The 17484-nt window shown below is 47.0% G+C and overlaps 1 protein-coding gene and 1 long non-coding RNA gene across 3 annotated transcripts in view; one reads left to right on the forward strand and one right to left on the reverse strand.

The window, feature by feature from the left end:
• TAF4 (TATA-box binding protein associated factor 4) overlaps positions 1-3662 on the reverse strand; it is a 38454-nt gene extending 34792 nt beyond the window's left edge. For both annotated transcript variants that reach the window (XM_035344097.1, XM_035344098.1), the window contains exons 1-2: positions 3307-3662; positions 282-1370 (exon numbers count right to left, since the gene is read on the reverse strand). In XM_035344097.1, coding sequence (XP_035199988.1) covers positions 282-1370; positions 3307-3619 — 1402 coding nt within the window. In that variant the 5' untranslated portion in view covers positions 3620-3662. The remainder of the gene's footprint in view (positions 1-281; positions 1371-3306) is intronic.
• A 549-nt stretch (positions 3663-4211) lies between these two features.
• LOC118176934 lies at positions 4212-7715 on the forward strand. Its single transcript, XR_004755587.1, has 2 exons — positions 4212-4460; positions 4577-7715. It is a non-coding gene; the product is annotated as an uncharacterized LOC118176934 (long non-coding RNA).
• Positions 7716-17484: the final 9769 nt, after the last annotated feature.

Here is a 17484-nt window from a genome sequence, read left to right on the forward strand (position 1 = left end):
ACAGTTTGGCAGTTTGCAGCTTCGTCTACAGGCAATGTTGTAACGAAAACACCGGATAGATTTTTTCCCAAATCATTCCTTCTCACAAGACTTTCTGGTCACCTGAAATCATACGCTTAGTAACAGAATGCTACTACACTACTACCCAACAGCAGACAATTCTCATTGTTAAATGCGATGCCTTTTCCACAATTCACAATTAAACAGCAAGAAATCTTATTTGGACATCTTCCTCCCTGCAAGCACATTCCCGAAATAAAAGCCCTTGAGCTTCTGCTTACCTGGTGGTAACTGAAAATTCTGAATGTTAGTTGGATTCTGAGGTGGCTGAGGCAAACGAGGTGCTAAAACTGTAGGAGTCAAAGTTGCTCTGATTCCACTCGTAGTTGCTGTTGGAGTCCTTGGCAGAGTTTGTGCCACTGTATTGGCAGTGCCTTTAGCCATTCCCGTAGGGGTGCCAGGTGCTGCAGGAGGTATCCCACCAGGATTGGGAGCAACATTGGAGAGCCCAGCTTGCATAGTTTGCCCAATAATCATGTTACCCCCTGTAGTACTGGGCTGGCCAGCAGTAGCCAGCGTCTGCTGTTGGGACACTGCCTGGACTATAGTTTTAGGAGACTCAGATTTGATGACCTGCGTGGCGGGAGCTGCTGGTACGGTGGTACCAGGCTGACTGTTCACAAGCGACGTCTGGAGGGAAACTCCAGATCCCACAGTGGCTGTAGCAACAGCAGGAAAACTCCCCACGCTGATGGTTGAATTGATCACAGTATTGCTCCCATTCTGAGTGGCTGCACCAGCTGCAGCCACTGTGGGTCCTGCTGCATGGATCGGTGGCCTCACGAGCGTCACCGTAGGCCCCGCGCTTCCAACGCTCGGTGGCGGCTGCGAGGAGATAACTGTGGGCGAGGAGGAAGATGCGGAGGACACAGCAGTATTAAGGAAAGAAGTCTGGATGACAGTGTTGGAAGCTGACGGCAAAACAGCGTTAACAGTATTTCCTTTTCCCACAGATCCAGGTCCATTGTTAACGAGAGGGGCAACAGCAGGTGCAGAAGCGGGGTTAGCAGTCACAGGAGTCCCAGAGAAAGCAGCACTTCCTGCGTGGTGAGAGTTCATTACCACGTTACTCCCATTCAAAGTTTGCACTGTTGTGGTCCCAATCTTGCCATTCCTGGTGGACATGGCAGTCGCCATGGTGCTGATAACCACCGATTTGCCCTGACTGAGGGTCCCTGGAGCAGCAGTGACTTCAGATCCTCCTGCTGCTGCAGTGGTGGTGCTGGTGCTCGTCGTGGTGGCTCCATCCAGAGCTGAAGTCTGGGACCTGGTGTTGTGATTAATAACACCCCCTTGCACCGCTCCTGCTCCTGCAAAACAACAACAAGGTTAAACGGAGAGAACGAGCAGGAGGAGAACTCCAGCGAAGATAGAACGTTCTCCCTCATTACCAAGTCTTCTCCATCTCCGAGGCTACTCACACGCAGCCAAGAAAATGAGATAGAGAACAAACTGAAGATGGATTTAAAGACATTATCCTGAAACCCCCAATTTCCCACCAAGGACTGGTAGCTTCAATACGAACCATAACACCCTCACCCTCCTCACTACAGTAAGAGAAAATCAGGAAAAAAAGATTTGATATGATCTGAGGGAAGGAAGAAGGAAGATCATCTCAGACCTCTTCCCCATTCTAGAGCCTGATACCACATTTATCAACAGGACTGCAACTGCAAGAGGGGCAAATGGCAATAGAAGACACATTAATAAGACATATTCCTTATGCCCAGCACGTTATCCCCTAATCCTTTCATCTCCTAGAGAGTCAGTCAGAGCAGGAGGCTCAACACGAGCAAAATATGAAAAACTGAAGGGAAACAAAAACATCAGCCTGCCAAGGTAAGAAGTCCTGTGAGGCCTGGCGCAGGCTGCAAGAAGCCCCCTCCCCCTTATTACAGGATTTGTTCTTCTGGATCTGAAGTTCCCACAGCCAGAGGTAGCCATGAAATAAACAAATAAAAAGCAAAGCTGAGTTTAAGAAGGGACAAGATGATGTAGCTTCTTGTCCTGAATAATCCTCACGCCCCCCTGATGAGGCCTGGCGTTACCACAAGTACAATCACAGACAGTCTGGGTCCTGGCCCTACGGAGACAGAAAGGGGAAAAGAACAGTGACAGACAAATATTGAGATGCACGTTACGAGGGTTAAGGAGAACCTCCTAGGAGAGCTTCGTTAATCATGACAGCAGGTCTGTAATATCTTCTTACACTTTAGCAACAAGAAAAGAAGCAAAAAAAAAAAAAAAAGAATGGGGGAGGGGAGGAATTGCAGAGAGATTCTGGGGAGACATTTTATTATTATTATTATTATTCCCCTGAAAAACCTCTTCCCTCCATTCTCGTGGAGTGAACCCTCAGCCCTAGCATCAATCCCACCCCCTAGGATCTTCATGAGAACACACACAGGTAGCGGGGTGGGGGTGGGAAGGGGGCACTGTACCAGGTGGGGTGCCATGGCCTGAATTCCCCCCCTCCCTGGGACCCGGCGTTGTGACAACCCCCCCTTGAGGGCAGAGGAGGAACGGGAGGTGTCGGCTGCCCCCTGAAGCCCCCGCAACGAGGGAGGGGGGGGGGGGGCGGTGTGGGGAGGAATACCCAGGCCGGCAGATATTAGGGGGGGCGCGTTTTGAGGGATTTCCTCCCCTCAGCGATCCCCCCTCGCTTCCTCCCGCGCAGGAAATAGGTGTCATGATTAATAACACCATAACACCCCCCTGCGCTCCAGGGACAGGGCCGGGGGAAGGGAGGGCGCGCTGCCCCAGCCGGCCCTACAGAGAGGGGGGATCCCCCCCCCTGCAGCCCCTAACCCCCCGGTCAGGGCACGGGGGGCGGCCCACGAGGTGCAGGCAGCGCCGAGGGGGGTGTGCAGAGCCTCCCCCGGCCCCGGGGTCACCCCAAACCCCTTCAGGAGGAGCAGAAAAGCCAAAGCGGGGGGATGGGGGGAGGCGGCTGGCCCTAAAGCCTGGGGGTGAGACATCCTGAGGCGAGGAGGGGAAATAAAGGGGAGGGGGCGCCCCGGGGGGGGGCACACGCGCACCCTGAGGGGGCACACGCACCCCTATGGGGGCACACGCACGCAGCCTGAGGGGGCACACAGACCCCTCGGGGGGGGCTCGCCCCCACAGGATCCATCCCCCCCCGGCGCGGCGAGGAGGAGGAGAGGGAGGAAGGCAGGGGGGGAGCGGGGGAGGGGAGGGCCCCGGCGCCCCCCAGCCCAGCCCAGCCCAGCCCTGCCCCGGCGGTACCTGCTTTGGCCAGCTCCGGGGCGCTCAGCCCCATCTTGCCGCCGCCGCCGCCGCTCTCCGGCTGGGCGTTCGCGGTGCCTCCCGCTCCTGCTCCGGCGGGGCTGGGGCTGGGGCTGGGGCTGCCGCTGCTCACAACATGGTTCCCCAGCAGCCCCCCAGCGGCCCGCAGGGGCTCCTGCGCCTTGTGGTGCTGGTGGTGGTGGCCGGAGGCCGCCAGCTGGGACTCCAGGGAGCCCACCAGGTCGCTCACCACCTTCTCGTCCACCTCCGTGTTCAGGAAAACCTCATCCAGCAGATCCGAGCCCGCCGCCATCTTTTTTTTGGAGGGTTCCTGTGAGCGGCTCCCTCCTCCCCCCCCTCCCCTTCCACTCCTCCCCCCTCCCCCCCCGCACACACACACACACACGCTCAGGCCTCTCCCCCCTCCCCTCCGCGCTCCGGCACCGCGCACGCGCGCGGGCCCGGCCTCACCTCAGCGGCCGGAGAGGGATTCCGCCCGTTTCTGATTGGCCGGCGGCCGCCTATAAAAGGCGGGGCAAATGGCTGCGGAGGCTCAGTTGGGAGGCGGGCGGCGGCGGCGCTGGTGGCGGAGGGGACGGGGGAGGGCGGTGGGGAAGGGGGGAGGATGGGGAGGGGGCGCCGGGCCGCCGGGCCGCGGCTGTGGGAGGGGGCGGGCGTGGGGGGAGGAAGGGGGAGACCGCGGCTCTTTGTCTGCCCCGGCGCAAAATGGCTGCGGCTCCCCCCGCCGCTCCCGGCTCCGAAGGGCGCCCCGCACCTGTGCTGGCGGCGTGTGACCGAGCCGCCGGCGCGGGGGGTGGGGAGGAAGGGACGGACAGACGGCCGGATAGACAGACGGCTCCGGGCGGGGAGCAGCCCGCCGGGGTGCTGAGGAGGGGGGCGGTGGGTGCTGTGCCCGGTCCCCGCTGTCCGGGTTTCCCCCCACGGGCCCTGCTGTGGGGACAGCTCCGCGCCCGGGGATGGCCCAGTGGCGGGAGCCGCACTTTGACCCCGTTGTGCAACCGCCATCAAGGAAGTAAATAAGGCCGGGGTGAAAAATACGACCTGGCTTCCCTCTAACGCTCTCTTTCGCTAGGTGCCGTTTCCCAAAGGCGGCTGAAGCGTTGGAGCAAAATGAGCGGGAAGAGAAAGCACGGGTAAGTTCTGAGAGGTATCGAGCCTAAAGCAGGGCCTCGTGTTTCAGAGTTATAAAATAAGCTCTGCTCTTGTGTGCTGGGAATGGATGGAATTAAAGGCTGGAACTGCGTTGCAGGGATGGACTCAGCACCTGCTAATGCCCTGCCCAGAATTTACCGGCCTGCTGGCTGACAGTAGGGCTGCAGTGGTGGGGACTGGTAAGAGTAAGTGCTCTGAGCTCCCTGAGACTGGATTGCTTTAAATAGGTCAGGGATGAGAGGATTCTCTGCTTAGGGTTGCCCAAAGATGGGTGTCAGTGCTTTCTGTGTTATAATTTGTGGTGATCACTTAACTCGTAGTGCTGTGACACAGAACAAATTGCCCTGCTCACCAGTTGGCCCAGCAGTCCTGAAGTAGTTCCATACCCTGCCCTGTCCCCAGACACGTAAACATCTCTACAGGAGATGTTTGCCAAATGGTCATTTGGGAAAGAGTAAAAACTGATAGCTATTCCTTAATAGGGTGAGTAAATATCTTTAAATCAAGTCTTAGTCCTCACCATAAACTATTTCAATAACTGTTGTGGTTTCTCACATGCCCCTCTCACCTGTACAAGGCTGCTGCTGAGTTAAAATGATGACACTGAGCCTTTCCTACAGCTCTGATCGCTTTACAAGGAGGCATCACTAGAAGGGACTGCTCCTCTGAGAAGTTTTAAATTAGGGTTTTATAATCTTTTATACTTGTTCTCAAATATATTTTACTTCATAGTTTTTTTGTCTTCGTACCTTTTCTCAATCATCACCCAAAACTCTGGGAGAAAAAGAAAATACTCCTTCTCTGCAACTTTTACATTCCATTTTTTGCCATATTGTAATGCTGCGAAGTAGTTGCCCACTTCTGCAAGGCAGGAATGCTGCTTCAAGCAGAGTCACGTCCACCGGTTTGTTGCTGCCCCAGTCAAGCACATTGCCAGTTTTAGCTGTGATGAAATTCTATAAGCAACATACCAAAGAACTATCTAGAATAGAAGTCTCTTTGCATTCCCAAAACAGTGGAAGAATTAATCTACATCAGCTGCTCAAATGATTTATGGGGGGGAGCTCGGCTTAAGCTGAAGCAGCCTGAAGGTGCAGAGTGGCTGCACATCTTTCTTTCGCAGCACCTAAATGGGTGTGTAGCCCAAAGCTGGGCTGGTAAGAGTGATGGAAGAAGAGAGTGAGCGACATGAGAGAGGGATTAAATTACCCCATGGCAGCAGTAGTCAACACGAAGGGTTAGAGCAGCCTCTGTTCTTCTGCTGCTCGTATTTTAGGGCAGCTGGAATGCAGCTTACAGTTGTATTACAGAACTAGAAATAAAAACCTAGAAATCATCAGTCTTTGTTCTAGCACTCTCGTTAGTAGACCATATGGCATATTTACCATATTAGGTAAACAACTTTACCAAATTACAAGAGCAACTGAAATGCATTATGACTTGTGTGTTGTGTGTAAGGTTTATTACTGGATAATTAATCTTTTTGCACTCTGCCTTTCATTTGCTATTGGAAGTAACTTTTTAGATGGGATTCTTCAGGCCCGGGACTCCAGCTCCTCTGTATTGTACTGCTCAATTCTGACTCTAAAAGTTGCTCTAATATTCCTCAAATCTGGTTTCTGTAACTACTTCAAATCTGAATCAAAACACTTTGAGAAGTGGTCAGAGCCAGTGGAGAATAATTTGTTGGTACCAGGTAACACAGAGGTACACTTAATGTTCATCATTCTGACACTTTTGTACAATTTTCATGGAATTAAGACCTAATTTCAAAATAAATGCTCGCTTTACTTCAGAGTGTTTGTTTTATGAAAGCGCCTGCATTTCACCTAGCATGGCTGTAGGAAAATATTTTGTCCCATTGATGTCCATGCCCTGGTTTCATGGTGCTCTGGGTTTGTTACAAAACTTAGGTTCTACTGCAGAAACGCTTTCTTTCCATGTTTCCAAATTGTGTGTGCGTTTCCAAATTGGAGGAGCACAGGAGGTGGACAATTTCAGAGCTGCACAGTGTCAGGAGAAAGACAAAATAATGGAGCTCTGGTTGAGGATGATGCAGACCTATGCAGAAACACAGTTTGTCAACTTGAAAGTCTGCATGCTGATCCTTCTGCAAAGGGGTGTCAGTCCGCACCAACAAGCGTTCAGCTAAAGCAGCAAGGCTTCATGTGCATCTAGAATGCAGAAGTTTGACAGTAATCTGTACAAAAAGTATTCCTGTTGTGAACATTTTACTTTGAATTGAGGGGAAAATGCAGTCTTAGTACACACAAGCACATGCGGATAAATAAAACAACTTTATTGCCTCTTTGTGGTCTGCGCTTTGCTGTCTCCTTGGAAACTTAAGGTATCATTGAAGTCTTGGTCTTAAAATCATGACACATATTTCAGGTGTCATTTGGTGGATCTCTGATGCTCTTAATGGTCAGGGATTGGAAGAGGTATACCAAAATCACCCATTTGTTTAAGTGTTTGTATCTACATAACAGTTGATGGAACTTCAGAAGTGGTGCAGAAAACCAAACATTTTTTCCATAAAAGATGCTAGTAAGATCCATAGTGACACATGCTTTAATAAAAATGTGACAACTTCATGGATTTCCTCCTTTAAAAAAATAAATTATTTAACTGTATCTGGTTATTGGGAAATACAAAAACAATCTGTTAGGCTACTAGTGAGCTACATTTTTAAAAAGAAAAGTTAGCTGACCATGCAACTGCTTGTGAATCTTCTCTAGTTTTTATGGGACAGTTTGAGGAGTGTGTCCCTAGCACACACTACATGCGATTCATGTGGGAGTTGCTTATGTATGGCTATACCAAAGTCCATGCAGCTCAACATCCTGTGCCCGAAAGAGGATGCCCAGAGAATATACTGTGGGATAAAAGATCATTGTTTAAAAGCCTTCAAGGCTTTACAGTATAAAAGAGTTGTGGAATACTGGTTTTCCTTCCCAACTGCTCTTAATCTAACTTGTCATGCTTGCATACTGCATGCCAAGATGGGAAGCATCAAAATCCAGACTCGTCTACGAGGGAAGAAGGAACTTTAATAAGAAAAAGGAGCACTTGTACAAGATGGAAGTTTCCAACTACGCACTCGGCAGCAAGCAGATTCTTTTAAAGCAAATCTTCTGAATGGAGGTTACTAACAAATGCCCAAAATAACGTTTGTAAAAGAGACAAGAAGCAGCCATGTCAATGAAGATTTATGTTTTATCTGTTATAAAAAAAAATCTTGTGCAAGTCGACATGATTCAGGGAAGAAAAAATATTAAAAGATGAATGGTCCTTCTGGTCATGACAGCTAGTTTCAATAATTTTCTGTTTTAAATTTAGCAAACGATTAGAACTGACTGGGCAAAATGAAAATGCTTTCCTCTCTAAGTAAATTAAAGTAACTTTTGGAAACTTCAATCCCTCTTTCCATGTAATGCTCTGACAGAATACGTCGAGAAATTGTGCTTAGTGATGGGTCTCATTACTGCAAATCCAATTTGTACATTTTATGGTCTAGACCTGTTAGAATATGTCTGAAATATTTGTTTTTAGTGTGAGGTGGCCTTGGCAGTTTCAGTTTCAACTGGTATTCTTTGTGAGCAAACTGTTACCCTGCCAGGGATATTTTGTCAGCAATATATCCTCAGAGATCCTTGCCATGGTATAATAATTGCGATGGATGTTTCAGTTCTCGACTCCTTTGAGTCCTCTTAGCTCAGAGCTGCTCTGGTTCTTCTCTGACTTTCACCAGTCCTCACCATTTACTTTTTGAGCAGCTCAGATCACTGGTCCTCTTCGTCCTTTACAACTCCATTAGACTTCAATTTTCCACCTCCCAGCACTGGAAAACCAATAGGTAAATCAGTTTTTGCCTCCAGACACAAGCTTGGTAGCCCACTAAGGTCAGAAGGGAGCTTCTGTCCTGTTACTCTTCTTTCCAGTGCCAGTAGATTTTGCCAGAGGTATTTTGCCTGTTAATAGGCTCTGTGCTACCCCTCATCTTACTCTAGCTCATCTGGAAAGCACGTGCTCTATCACCAGCCCTATCTTCTGTTAAGGGTCGTGGTTAACCAGAATAGTTCCCATGCCTGGAACCAACCCTCATCCTAAAATGACTGGGAGAGCAAAGAGCTCCTGGAATTCAGATTTCCTTCACAAGGGCCAGTCACTTTTAACTTACATAACTTTGAGAACCAAACTATTCTAAGAAAATAAGCTGAATTCAACAGGCCTCCAAACGCTCTTTAAAAAATGACAGGTAAAGGTATAACTTCCTTACCTCCCCAGCCTCTGCTGTGCTAGCAACTGGACAAACTGGCTTGCATTTCCAAAGGGCACAGCCTCACCTTTCTAGGTTGGATCATCACTAGAACCCTGCAGAAAAAAAAAAAAAAAAAAAAAAAAAAAAAAACAACAACAACAAAATGTCTTTTCTAAGGTTTTTGTTATTCCCTGGTCTCCATGAATTCCCTTGGGATGCAACGTATTTCTGCCACTTTTACACATGACATAGCAGGCTCTATGAAATTTGCACTCAAATGTAAAAGTGAAATTTGCGCTCTTAAATGTACACGTGCACTCTTTAAATAGAGCTCCTTAGAGACCTGAAGGCTGCTTCATCTTTTTCCAGTCGATACAATGATAGGGCATTCTTAGGTTGTTGCCTTTTTGCCCTCTCAGAAAGAGCTTTTACCAGACACTTGTTTACCAATTGGCCAGTTACGGCAAGCAGATTTATCCTCTTTCTTCACATGCTGCCCTCCATTCACTCATCTTCAAAAATACTTAATAAAATGAATCATAAGTGGCAGAACTGAAGATAAATCTTCACATTGTTTGGTTCTGGTCAGTGCCAAGACCAGGTACGGTTAATGTCACGCCAGTTGTGAAACTGCAGTTGCTGTAGATGAAAACATTTGTCCTGTGGAATTTGATAGGCATTTGTTTTATCACAATGCTTAGAGACCAGAAGTTATAGAACAGAGCTAGAAGCATTCTTTGTCCCTCAGCCCTTATCTAAATCATTCAATAGCCCCCCCAGTACCCCTGTTTTTAAATAGAGGAATTATTTCAAAGGAGAACCATGTGCCTGAATATGCAAATTGGAGATCAAGAATAAGAAACATCAAATGGAACTAGCAGGCCAAAGAGGTGGTAACATTTTCAGCGTACATACAACACATAGGTCAAGATCCAGATTCCTGTAGATTTTAATGGGAAAATTAATCACACGTACAAGCATTTCTGAAAGTCGCCTTCGGATGACAGAAATGGCAAAGTCATTTTCCTTACTCCATCCCTAGTCCATAGTCTGCCAAATGCTGTTACCAAGCCGTATGAGACGATAGGATTCCTCAGAGCAACCTAACTAATTTTAGTGTCAGTATAAAGAAAACAGACACAAAAGACACTGAACTGGAAAGCCCGTGGAGACAGAAGAGGTATGGAAACATCATCACACAAAGAAAAAAGTGAAAGAAATGTAGTAAAGGAGGTTTGTTTTGGTTATAATGAGATGAGATTGTATCTAAACATTTTGTGGATTTGGAATGCAAAAAGTATGTAAGCAAGATTTTGCCAAGGTTTTTTTATTCTTACTTTTTAATGAACTCTGTATTAACTGATTAATATAAATCTTGCTGTATCTTCTGTTCCGAGCTGCCTCAAGCTTAATGAAAGCACAGCACGAAAGGCTATTATATAGTGTTTTCTTCTGAATTCTCCAGCAGTCCTAAAATAGTTAGGGATATTACTCCAGACTATAGGTTACTTTCTTACAGTACCTAAAATACATCCTCGCTATCAGAGTTCAAGGACTGGCCCCTATTCCTCTAATGAGCTTTTGCTCATTTTTGAAACTCCAAACAAATCCAATAACTCAATTAAACACGGGATGAGTTCCCACAGTTGAGAGAAGAAACTAGTACAACTTTTGAAGCAAGTCAGACAGATATTTTCTGTCAACCTACGAGATGGGGAAAACTGCCAACCCAAAGGAAATGACACCCCAGGTGGAGGGCCAAGTTTTTTATGTTAAGTGATTCTTTATTGTCATTTTTTGTTCTGCATGGGGTTAGTTGTAATACTCTTTCATTACTGCAGCTATATATAGTGAGTCATTGTTACTTAGGTTTCTAGCTAGGACAGTAAACCCATCCATCTGCGTGAGCTAACCAATTATTAACAACTGGACAAAATGGCAAGCATGAAATACCACACCTTGGTTAGAGAAAATGATTACTCTGGGAAGCAACAATTTGTTTGTTCTTCTGCAAGAAAATGAACTTGTTTTTCCAAAACTGCAAAGCTTGTTTCTCTTAATTTCAGCGGAGCAGAAGAGGGAGCTAGTTTTGCTGCTCTGTACAGTTTGGTGGGCCAGTAAGTTTACTCACTCATTGCTGTTCCTTGACGTGAAGCCGTCTATGCAGAATTGTAGGACTTGGCAGCCTGAAGCCATCTCTGCTACACCCTTGTCCCCAGCAAGAACCCATCAGACTTAACTTCCTTGTGACCCTAAAAGCTATGTCAAGTTGCATACTGGAACAAGTGCTGGTGTGATCACTTTACAGAACAAAAACGTGGTTTAAAATTGTACTAAGAAAACCCCTGCCGTACCTCAAGCAATAGAGAAATGAGGTACGAAATACAAATAATGCAAAAGCTTTGGAACAGCAATGGTCAGAAGTTCCAGGTGTATGTGGAAAGTGTGCACACCAATACCACAACAGTGAGGAGAACTGACCAACTGGAGTGACGCTGCCGTCTTAAGTGAAGTCTGATTGATAGTTTAGCTTCTAAAAGATGAAGGAGATTAAATGCCAGCTTATTGTCATACAAAAATAAATTACTTTCTGAAACTGCTCTAACATCCTATTGCTATGATTTAGCCTTACCAGTCTTGGGATCTTTAACTAAAAACATCAATTAAAACCTATAAACTTTAAACTCGAAAGCCTGTTTAGTCTTACTTTAAGGAGTCAAATAACAAACATAGAGGAAAAACACTAGCAGATGAAACAACGAATAATAACTCACATCCTCAAAAATGTTTCTGAAACATGCCTTTTAAAACAGGTCAAAGAACAATTTGAGCTATGAAAGCTGCAGCAGATGTTACGCAGGAAAAGAACAGCATACAGCCGAGGCTAGGTAAAACGATACATCACCTAGCTGCAGAGAAAGAAGCAGAATCTACCAGTTGTTTGCAAAACACGCAAGGAGAGGGAGATTCCTTTCTGTGGCTCAAGAACAGAATCCACTATAGACAATTAATGCAAAAGAGGTCCCTGAACTAACACATCAAATAAAGGAGCTCTTTCCTCTCTGTTGTCTCGGCCCAACGCTGAGGACATACAGAGGCTTGCAGTTCACTTCAGCACACCGCTACCCAAGAAAAAAACAGCCTATGCAGCAAAACAAACAGTCAGAGATTTTTCCTAATGGAACTTTGCATTTTAGGCTATGTTCAGTGCTCCCCAGTGTCCCAGATAGACAGCTATCTCTCTTTATGTCCTAATTATTTCTAAACTTAGGTCTGAATCCTCTTACTCATCTGAATGGGAGATAGATGCCTAAACACCTTTTTTAGAATCTAGGTCTGACTTGTGAGACTTCATCCTTCAGTTTTCGTGAGCAATTTGCAAACTTCAGCTTCATCAACTTTTTTTTGGTATCACCTATATTATCCATTTCCCCAGCTTCATGAAAAGATCTCTTAAAATTATCTCCAGCTTCCAAACCCATGAATAAATCACCGTCCAGTAACCCAGGACAACTTCACCTTGCCATTTTTGATTCAGAAAATGTACACCTCGATATAAAAGGTGTTTGCACATCTCTAACTGCTGCACTCCCCCTCCGCATGCCTCGATGATGAGATGAATCGCAAGAGTGGACAGGATCTGGGGTTATGTTCTTGGCCTTACGTCTAGTGCCGCGGGTGTTTTTTTAGTCTCAGTTTCACAGCTTGTATAGTAGACTCCGTAGGGTAGTGATGTGAGTGCGAAAAGAAGTCTGGAATAGCAGTTTGCGTTCATTCTAATAAAAGGTGTTATGCGTGTCAGAGATATTTCCGTTTTATTCAAATAAGTAAATGTTCCCTCCTTACTCTGTCGCATCAGAAGTGTCACGATGACTTCTAACTTCCATAGGGCCAGGTAACGAAACATAACTTCTACAAGTAGGCCCTGTACATTTGTGAGGCAGTAACAGCAAAGACTGGGCAGGTGAGAAAGGCACTGCTGACTTACCCCATAAACGTACGTGAAGATATCAAGCTCCTCTTAAGAAACTTGAGAGTATAGAGGCAGCCTGGAAGCATTACACTAAAAGAATAAACCCTCCAGCAGTGTTTTTTGTTTGTTTGTTTGTTTGTTGTAATTTTACCATTGCCTTTTCACAAGTACAAACGACGGTATCATTTTGCTGTAGCAAAGAACTGTCTTTCCCCACAGAAAATGATTGATTTAGCAGGGGAAAGAATAACCTGACCACAGCATGAAAGTGCATACATGGAACAAGAAAATAAATACACGCTATTTTAATGAGAATGTATTTGTAATAAAGCTGTTTGAAAGTATTGATTAAGAACCTGTTAAATCTAGTAGGTAATTCCAAATGCTCCTTTGATATCTCTATAGCTAGAACTTAAGTCTTAGATACTGAAACTACAGGCTCTGAAGGCTGCGTGTCTGTACAGCCTAACTCACGCAAACACTTCCTCCTCTGATATTTAGATTTCATACAGTTAGATTGTTGAAATAGACACTAGGGACATGTCAGGCATAGGACCGGAGTCGAACCTTTGTGGCTAGATACAGCGCACTGTGGCCAGGGTTAGGGGTTTTGGTTAGGGGTTAGAGGTTAAGGTTTGTAGAGAGAGAAATGCCCAAATTATGGTCTTGCTTTGATCCTCACAAACTTCGTGGGTCTGGATGAGAGGTTTAAGCTCTCTACCACAGCGTCTTTATTGGGGAAATAGATTTTGTCTTGACTGCGCAACACATATGGACTGCTGAGAAATGCAGTGGAATAATGCAGATTTTTGCTGGTCCCACTAATTATGCATCAACGTACTAATTAGGAGAGACAATCCCCCACAAGCCTAAAACTATGGCATTTCAGAAAATATTTCATTTAGATCCAGAAGTTAAACTGACTTTAAATTTGATGTATGGGGGTGGAATGAAAGATGTCAAAATTGAAATGTCTGAGGTACAGACTCAAAACCGAGAAAAAAAGAGAGAAACAAAGGGGGAGAGAGGACAGAACAGTATTACATGCACTAAAACATCTGTATTTATTTCTGGAACAACAACAAAAAAGAAAACAACACCTATTGTTAAGACATGTATTTCTTTCTTCAGAAAAGATACCCCTCTTACTGCGATGTAGGACAAACTAATGTAACGAAGCACTATTTCCTACATACATCATCGTGTCTCCTTTTCTTAGACTGAGGGACACTGAGAAACTAACTGTATGATGCATCCATTATCTAAATAAAAGTTGCCAAGTTTCTTTTTTTTCTACTTACTGCTATTTTTCCTTTTCATTTCCTTATTTTTGTTCCTTCTCTCTTCCCTTTATTCTCATTTTCTTCAGATGACTTTAGATATTTTTTCTTTGTTCTACTTCAGGTGCTTTTCTTTTAAAGCATAAAAATATTTACATATGTGGATCCTTTTTTTTTAATCTCATCTTTCCTGAATCTTTTCTGTTATTCTTTTTCTAGTCTCTCCTTCATTTCTGGGCTCTTTCCTACTCCACATTCCCCATATCACTATAGAATTGTGTTCTGTACTTGGTGACCTTACCCTCCTTCCCTGCAGCTACCACATTTTCTTTGAAACTACTAGCAAGTTTCTAACATTTCTTCTCCTAGGGCTCATGCTTCTGCCTTCCTTTATATAATGTGTTCTGTTTGCCATTACCCAAACTCAAAACTGTTCCACTTACACTTCCTCCATTTTCTACACTAGCCTCTTTTCCCTCCTCTTCCCTCTTCCTTCCCCGGGGAAGGGATACAGGCCCTTAAGACTGCAGCCTTCCCTGGGCCACCTCTGGTATTTTTCCCTCCAACCAACTTCTAGAATTTATACGGCAGCATAAAATAAATCACTGCCTCTTTCAGATACTCATCTTTCTCCTACCAGAGAATAGCACTTGTAGCACTCCACATCCCTGATCTCTCCTCCAGTTGCAATGACAATCCTCCTATTGTTAATTCTCCCACTTTATACAGAGTGGTATTATTATTGTACTCGAAATTCCACTGATGTCTTTCCATCTGTCAAGCTGATGAAAATTTACCTGTCCTGTCACCAGTCTTCTTCCAGTTGCTACAGGTTCCAATTCCACCACTGCAGCGGCCATTTTTCTCAGCAGCTGTGTGTGTCCCAGTAGTTCCTACTACCAGCAACCAACTGCCAACATATCCCACTGAACCCAGGCACAAGAGGAGATGTTTCAGCATCCAGTGCCTGGCTCCCTTCTTCCAGCAGCTGGAGTTTGTTACAGAAATCTTTCCAACTGCGCTCTATCACTAACTGCCAGATATCAGTTCAACCTACATTGCCATGGATGCTTCCATCAGTCACATTACTGTACCCCCTCCATCATAAACCCCACAAATTTTCATCATTGCTCTTAGTCACACACCTCTTTTTTAGCTGCTAGGAAGTATCATTAGATGTATCAGTGGTGACCATCCCAAATGCCAGTGGTTGCATTCCAACTGCCACGGGAGTTTTCTTAGTTCTGGCAACATGGTTTTCCTCTGACTGTACCCTACATCTAGTCTCCAGTGGTCACTGGTGGTCCAAAATGCTGTTCTGGGAAAGCTGTGTCTGCTACTATCATCAGGTACCAACCACGCTGTGAGGTTTCTTTCTGGTACCAGAATGAACTGCAATCAGCTTCTTGATATGAAGCTTAACCTTCCCTCTTTATGTGAGGGATGCCCAGGATTGCATACTTGTCATAAATTTAAACAGTGGAACATGTTCTTTTGGCCTCCCTTTCAGTGCTTAAGGGATGAAGAACTGCATTGTTTAGCAGAATAAATAAAACTAACAGGGCATTTAAAATGTCAGGTGTCATCTTCCGTCTTGCTGCTCGCTCGTTATCTTTGACTGTTGTCAAAAGATACGGAGGTAATTCATTATAATAAGAGTATCTTCCAGAGACAGGTCGATTTATGGCCATGATGATAACTAAAATTCCATAGGTTTACATATTTCTCCTTACCTGTGAATAGTTCATGCCACTTTCATGTATCGTTCTTTTTTCACACTGTTTTAATTAGGCTATCTGCAGGATCCACATTGCTGTTTTGGTACATGATGGTCCCTTCCTTTACTGCTATTGGAAAAAATGGTGAAAGGGTAAAAGCTTGAGAATATAAGCCAAAAGAGGAAGTACTGCTGCTCTACCTTAAGTTACATTATCTTTACTAATATCATTTTCCCCATTCAGAACAATTTTTGTTTGCCTGTAAATTGAGCATTTTGTAGTTATTTCTCACCTTAACTTTCCTCTATTTGAGCTTTTCCACATTCTTAGACGAGACACTCCTCATATGGGGAAGCTGGGTGAGGTTTTTTCGTCAGGGAAGTTTTTAAGCAGCAATTTGCCCACTAAGGAGCACTGCTTAATACAAATAAAATAAAAATAATAATAAAAAAAAAGGGCATCGTTTTTGCTCTATAGGTTGTACCCAAGGCCTTGTACCCAAGGCCGAGTTAAAGACAGGTAGGCTGACTTTAAAGGCTGACTTGTATTCAAAAATATAGTGTGCCCAATTCATATATATGGAATGATTTCTGTATGTGTGTGTGTGTGTATATATTAGCAACTGTCTCCAAGCTAAAACAATGACAATTTACCAAGAGAAAGCCTGTGACCATGAGGGAGAATGAGGAGGAAGGCGTCTTTCCCCTTCAGCCAGGCTGCTCTCCGGGCTGTAAAACACCCCGAGGAGCACCGCCATAAAACCCGTCAGGCCCCGGGTCAGCCAGCCCGGGGCATTCGGAGATGGGCTCCGAGGCAGGGAGCACAGGCGAGGTCTTTGTGACAGGAGGCAGAGCTGCCGGCTTCACGGCTGGAAGATGCGGCCAGGGGACGGGTGCACGCCGCTCCGGCAAGCCTCCTTCCGCCGAGACAATGGCTCCCGCTGCATTGTCTCCAGCTGCTGGGTTTGAATCTTATTCATTTGCGTCACACGAATTAGCGAGATTTGCGCCCTCTGACCCGCTCCCCGAGCGCGACTGCCCTGCCCCGTCCCGACCCACCCCGGCGCGGCGCGGGGGCTTCCCCTCCTGCCACCCGGGCCGCCAGATGCTCCCGCTTGTCCCCGGCTGCCCCGCAGATGGCCGCGGAGCTCCCGGGGGAGGCCGCGGGCAGGGCCCGTCCTCCAGCTGCGGCCCGGCTCCGCGGTCCCCCCCCCCCCCCGCTCGCCCCCCTCAGCGCCGGGAACAAAGGCGCCTCACGGGCAGGCCCCGGGCAGCGCTCCGCGGGGCTGCCCGGCCGCACGGAGCCGGAGGGGAGGGCGAGGTGGGCTGGGCGGGGAGGCGGCCATCAGCCGGCGGCTCCTGTCAGAGCGGGGAGAGCGCTGAGGGGGGGGCGGCTCCCGTCAGGGCGAGCCGGGAGGGGGGGTGTGAGGCGATGGCAGCCCCGGGGGGGGGTTCTGTGAGGACCCCATGAGTTGTGTGAGGAACCCCCGTGTTGTGTGACACCTCCGTGTTGTGTGACACCCCCGAGGTGTGTGACACCCCCACGTTAGGTGACAGAACCCCGCGTGAGGTGACAGAACGCCCCCGCGGCGGGCGGCACAGCCCGCTGCTGTCACGCCTCCCCCTCCCCCCCCTTCCCCTCACAGCGCGCGGGAAGGGCGGGAAGCGCGCGAGCCCTCGCCCCTCCCCTCCCCGCCCCGCCCCGCCCGCAGCGCACGTGGCAACCTCGCCTGGGCCCGTCACGTGACGCGAGCCGCGGGCTTCCCCCCCCCCC

The sequence above is a fragment of the Oxyura jamaicensis genome, chromosome 20, assembly GCF_011077185.1.
Source record: "Oxyura jamaicensis isolate SHBP4307 breed ruddy duck chromosome 20, BPBGC_Ojam_1.0, whole genome shotgun sequence".
In the NCBI taxonomy this organism is placed as follows: domain Eukaryota; kingdom Metazoa; phylum Chordata; class Aves; order Anseriformes; family Anatidae; genus Oxyura; species Oxyura jamaicensis.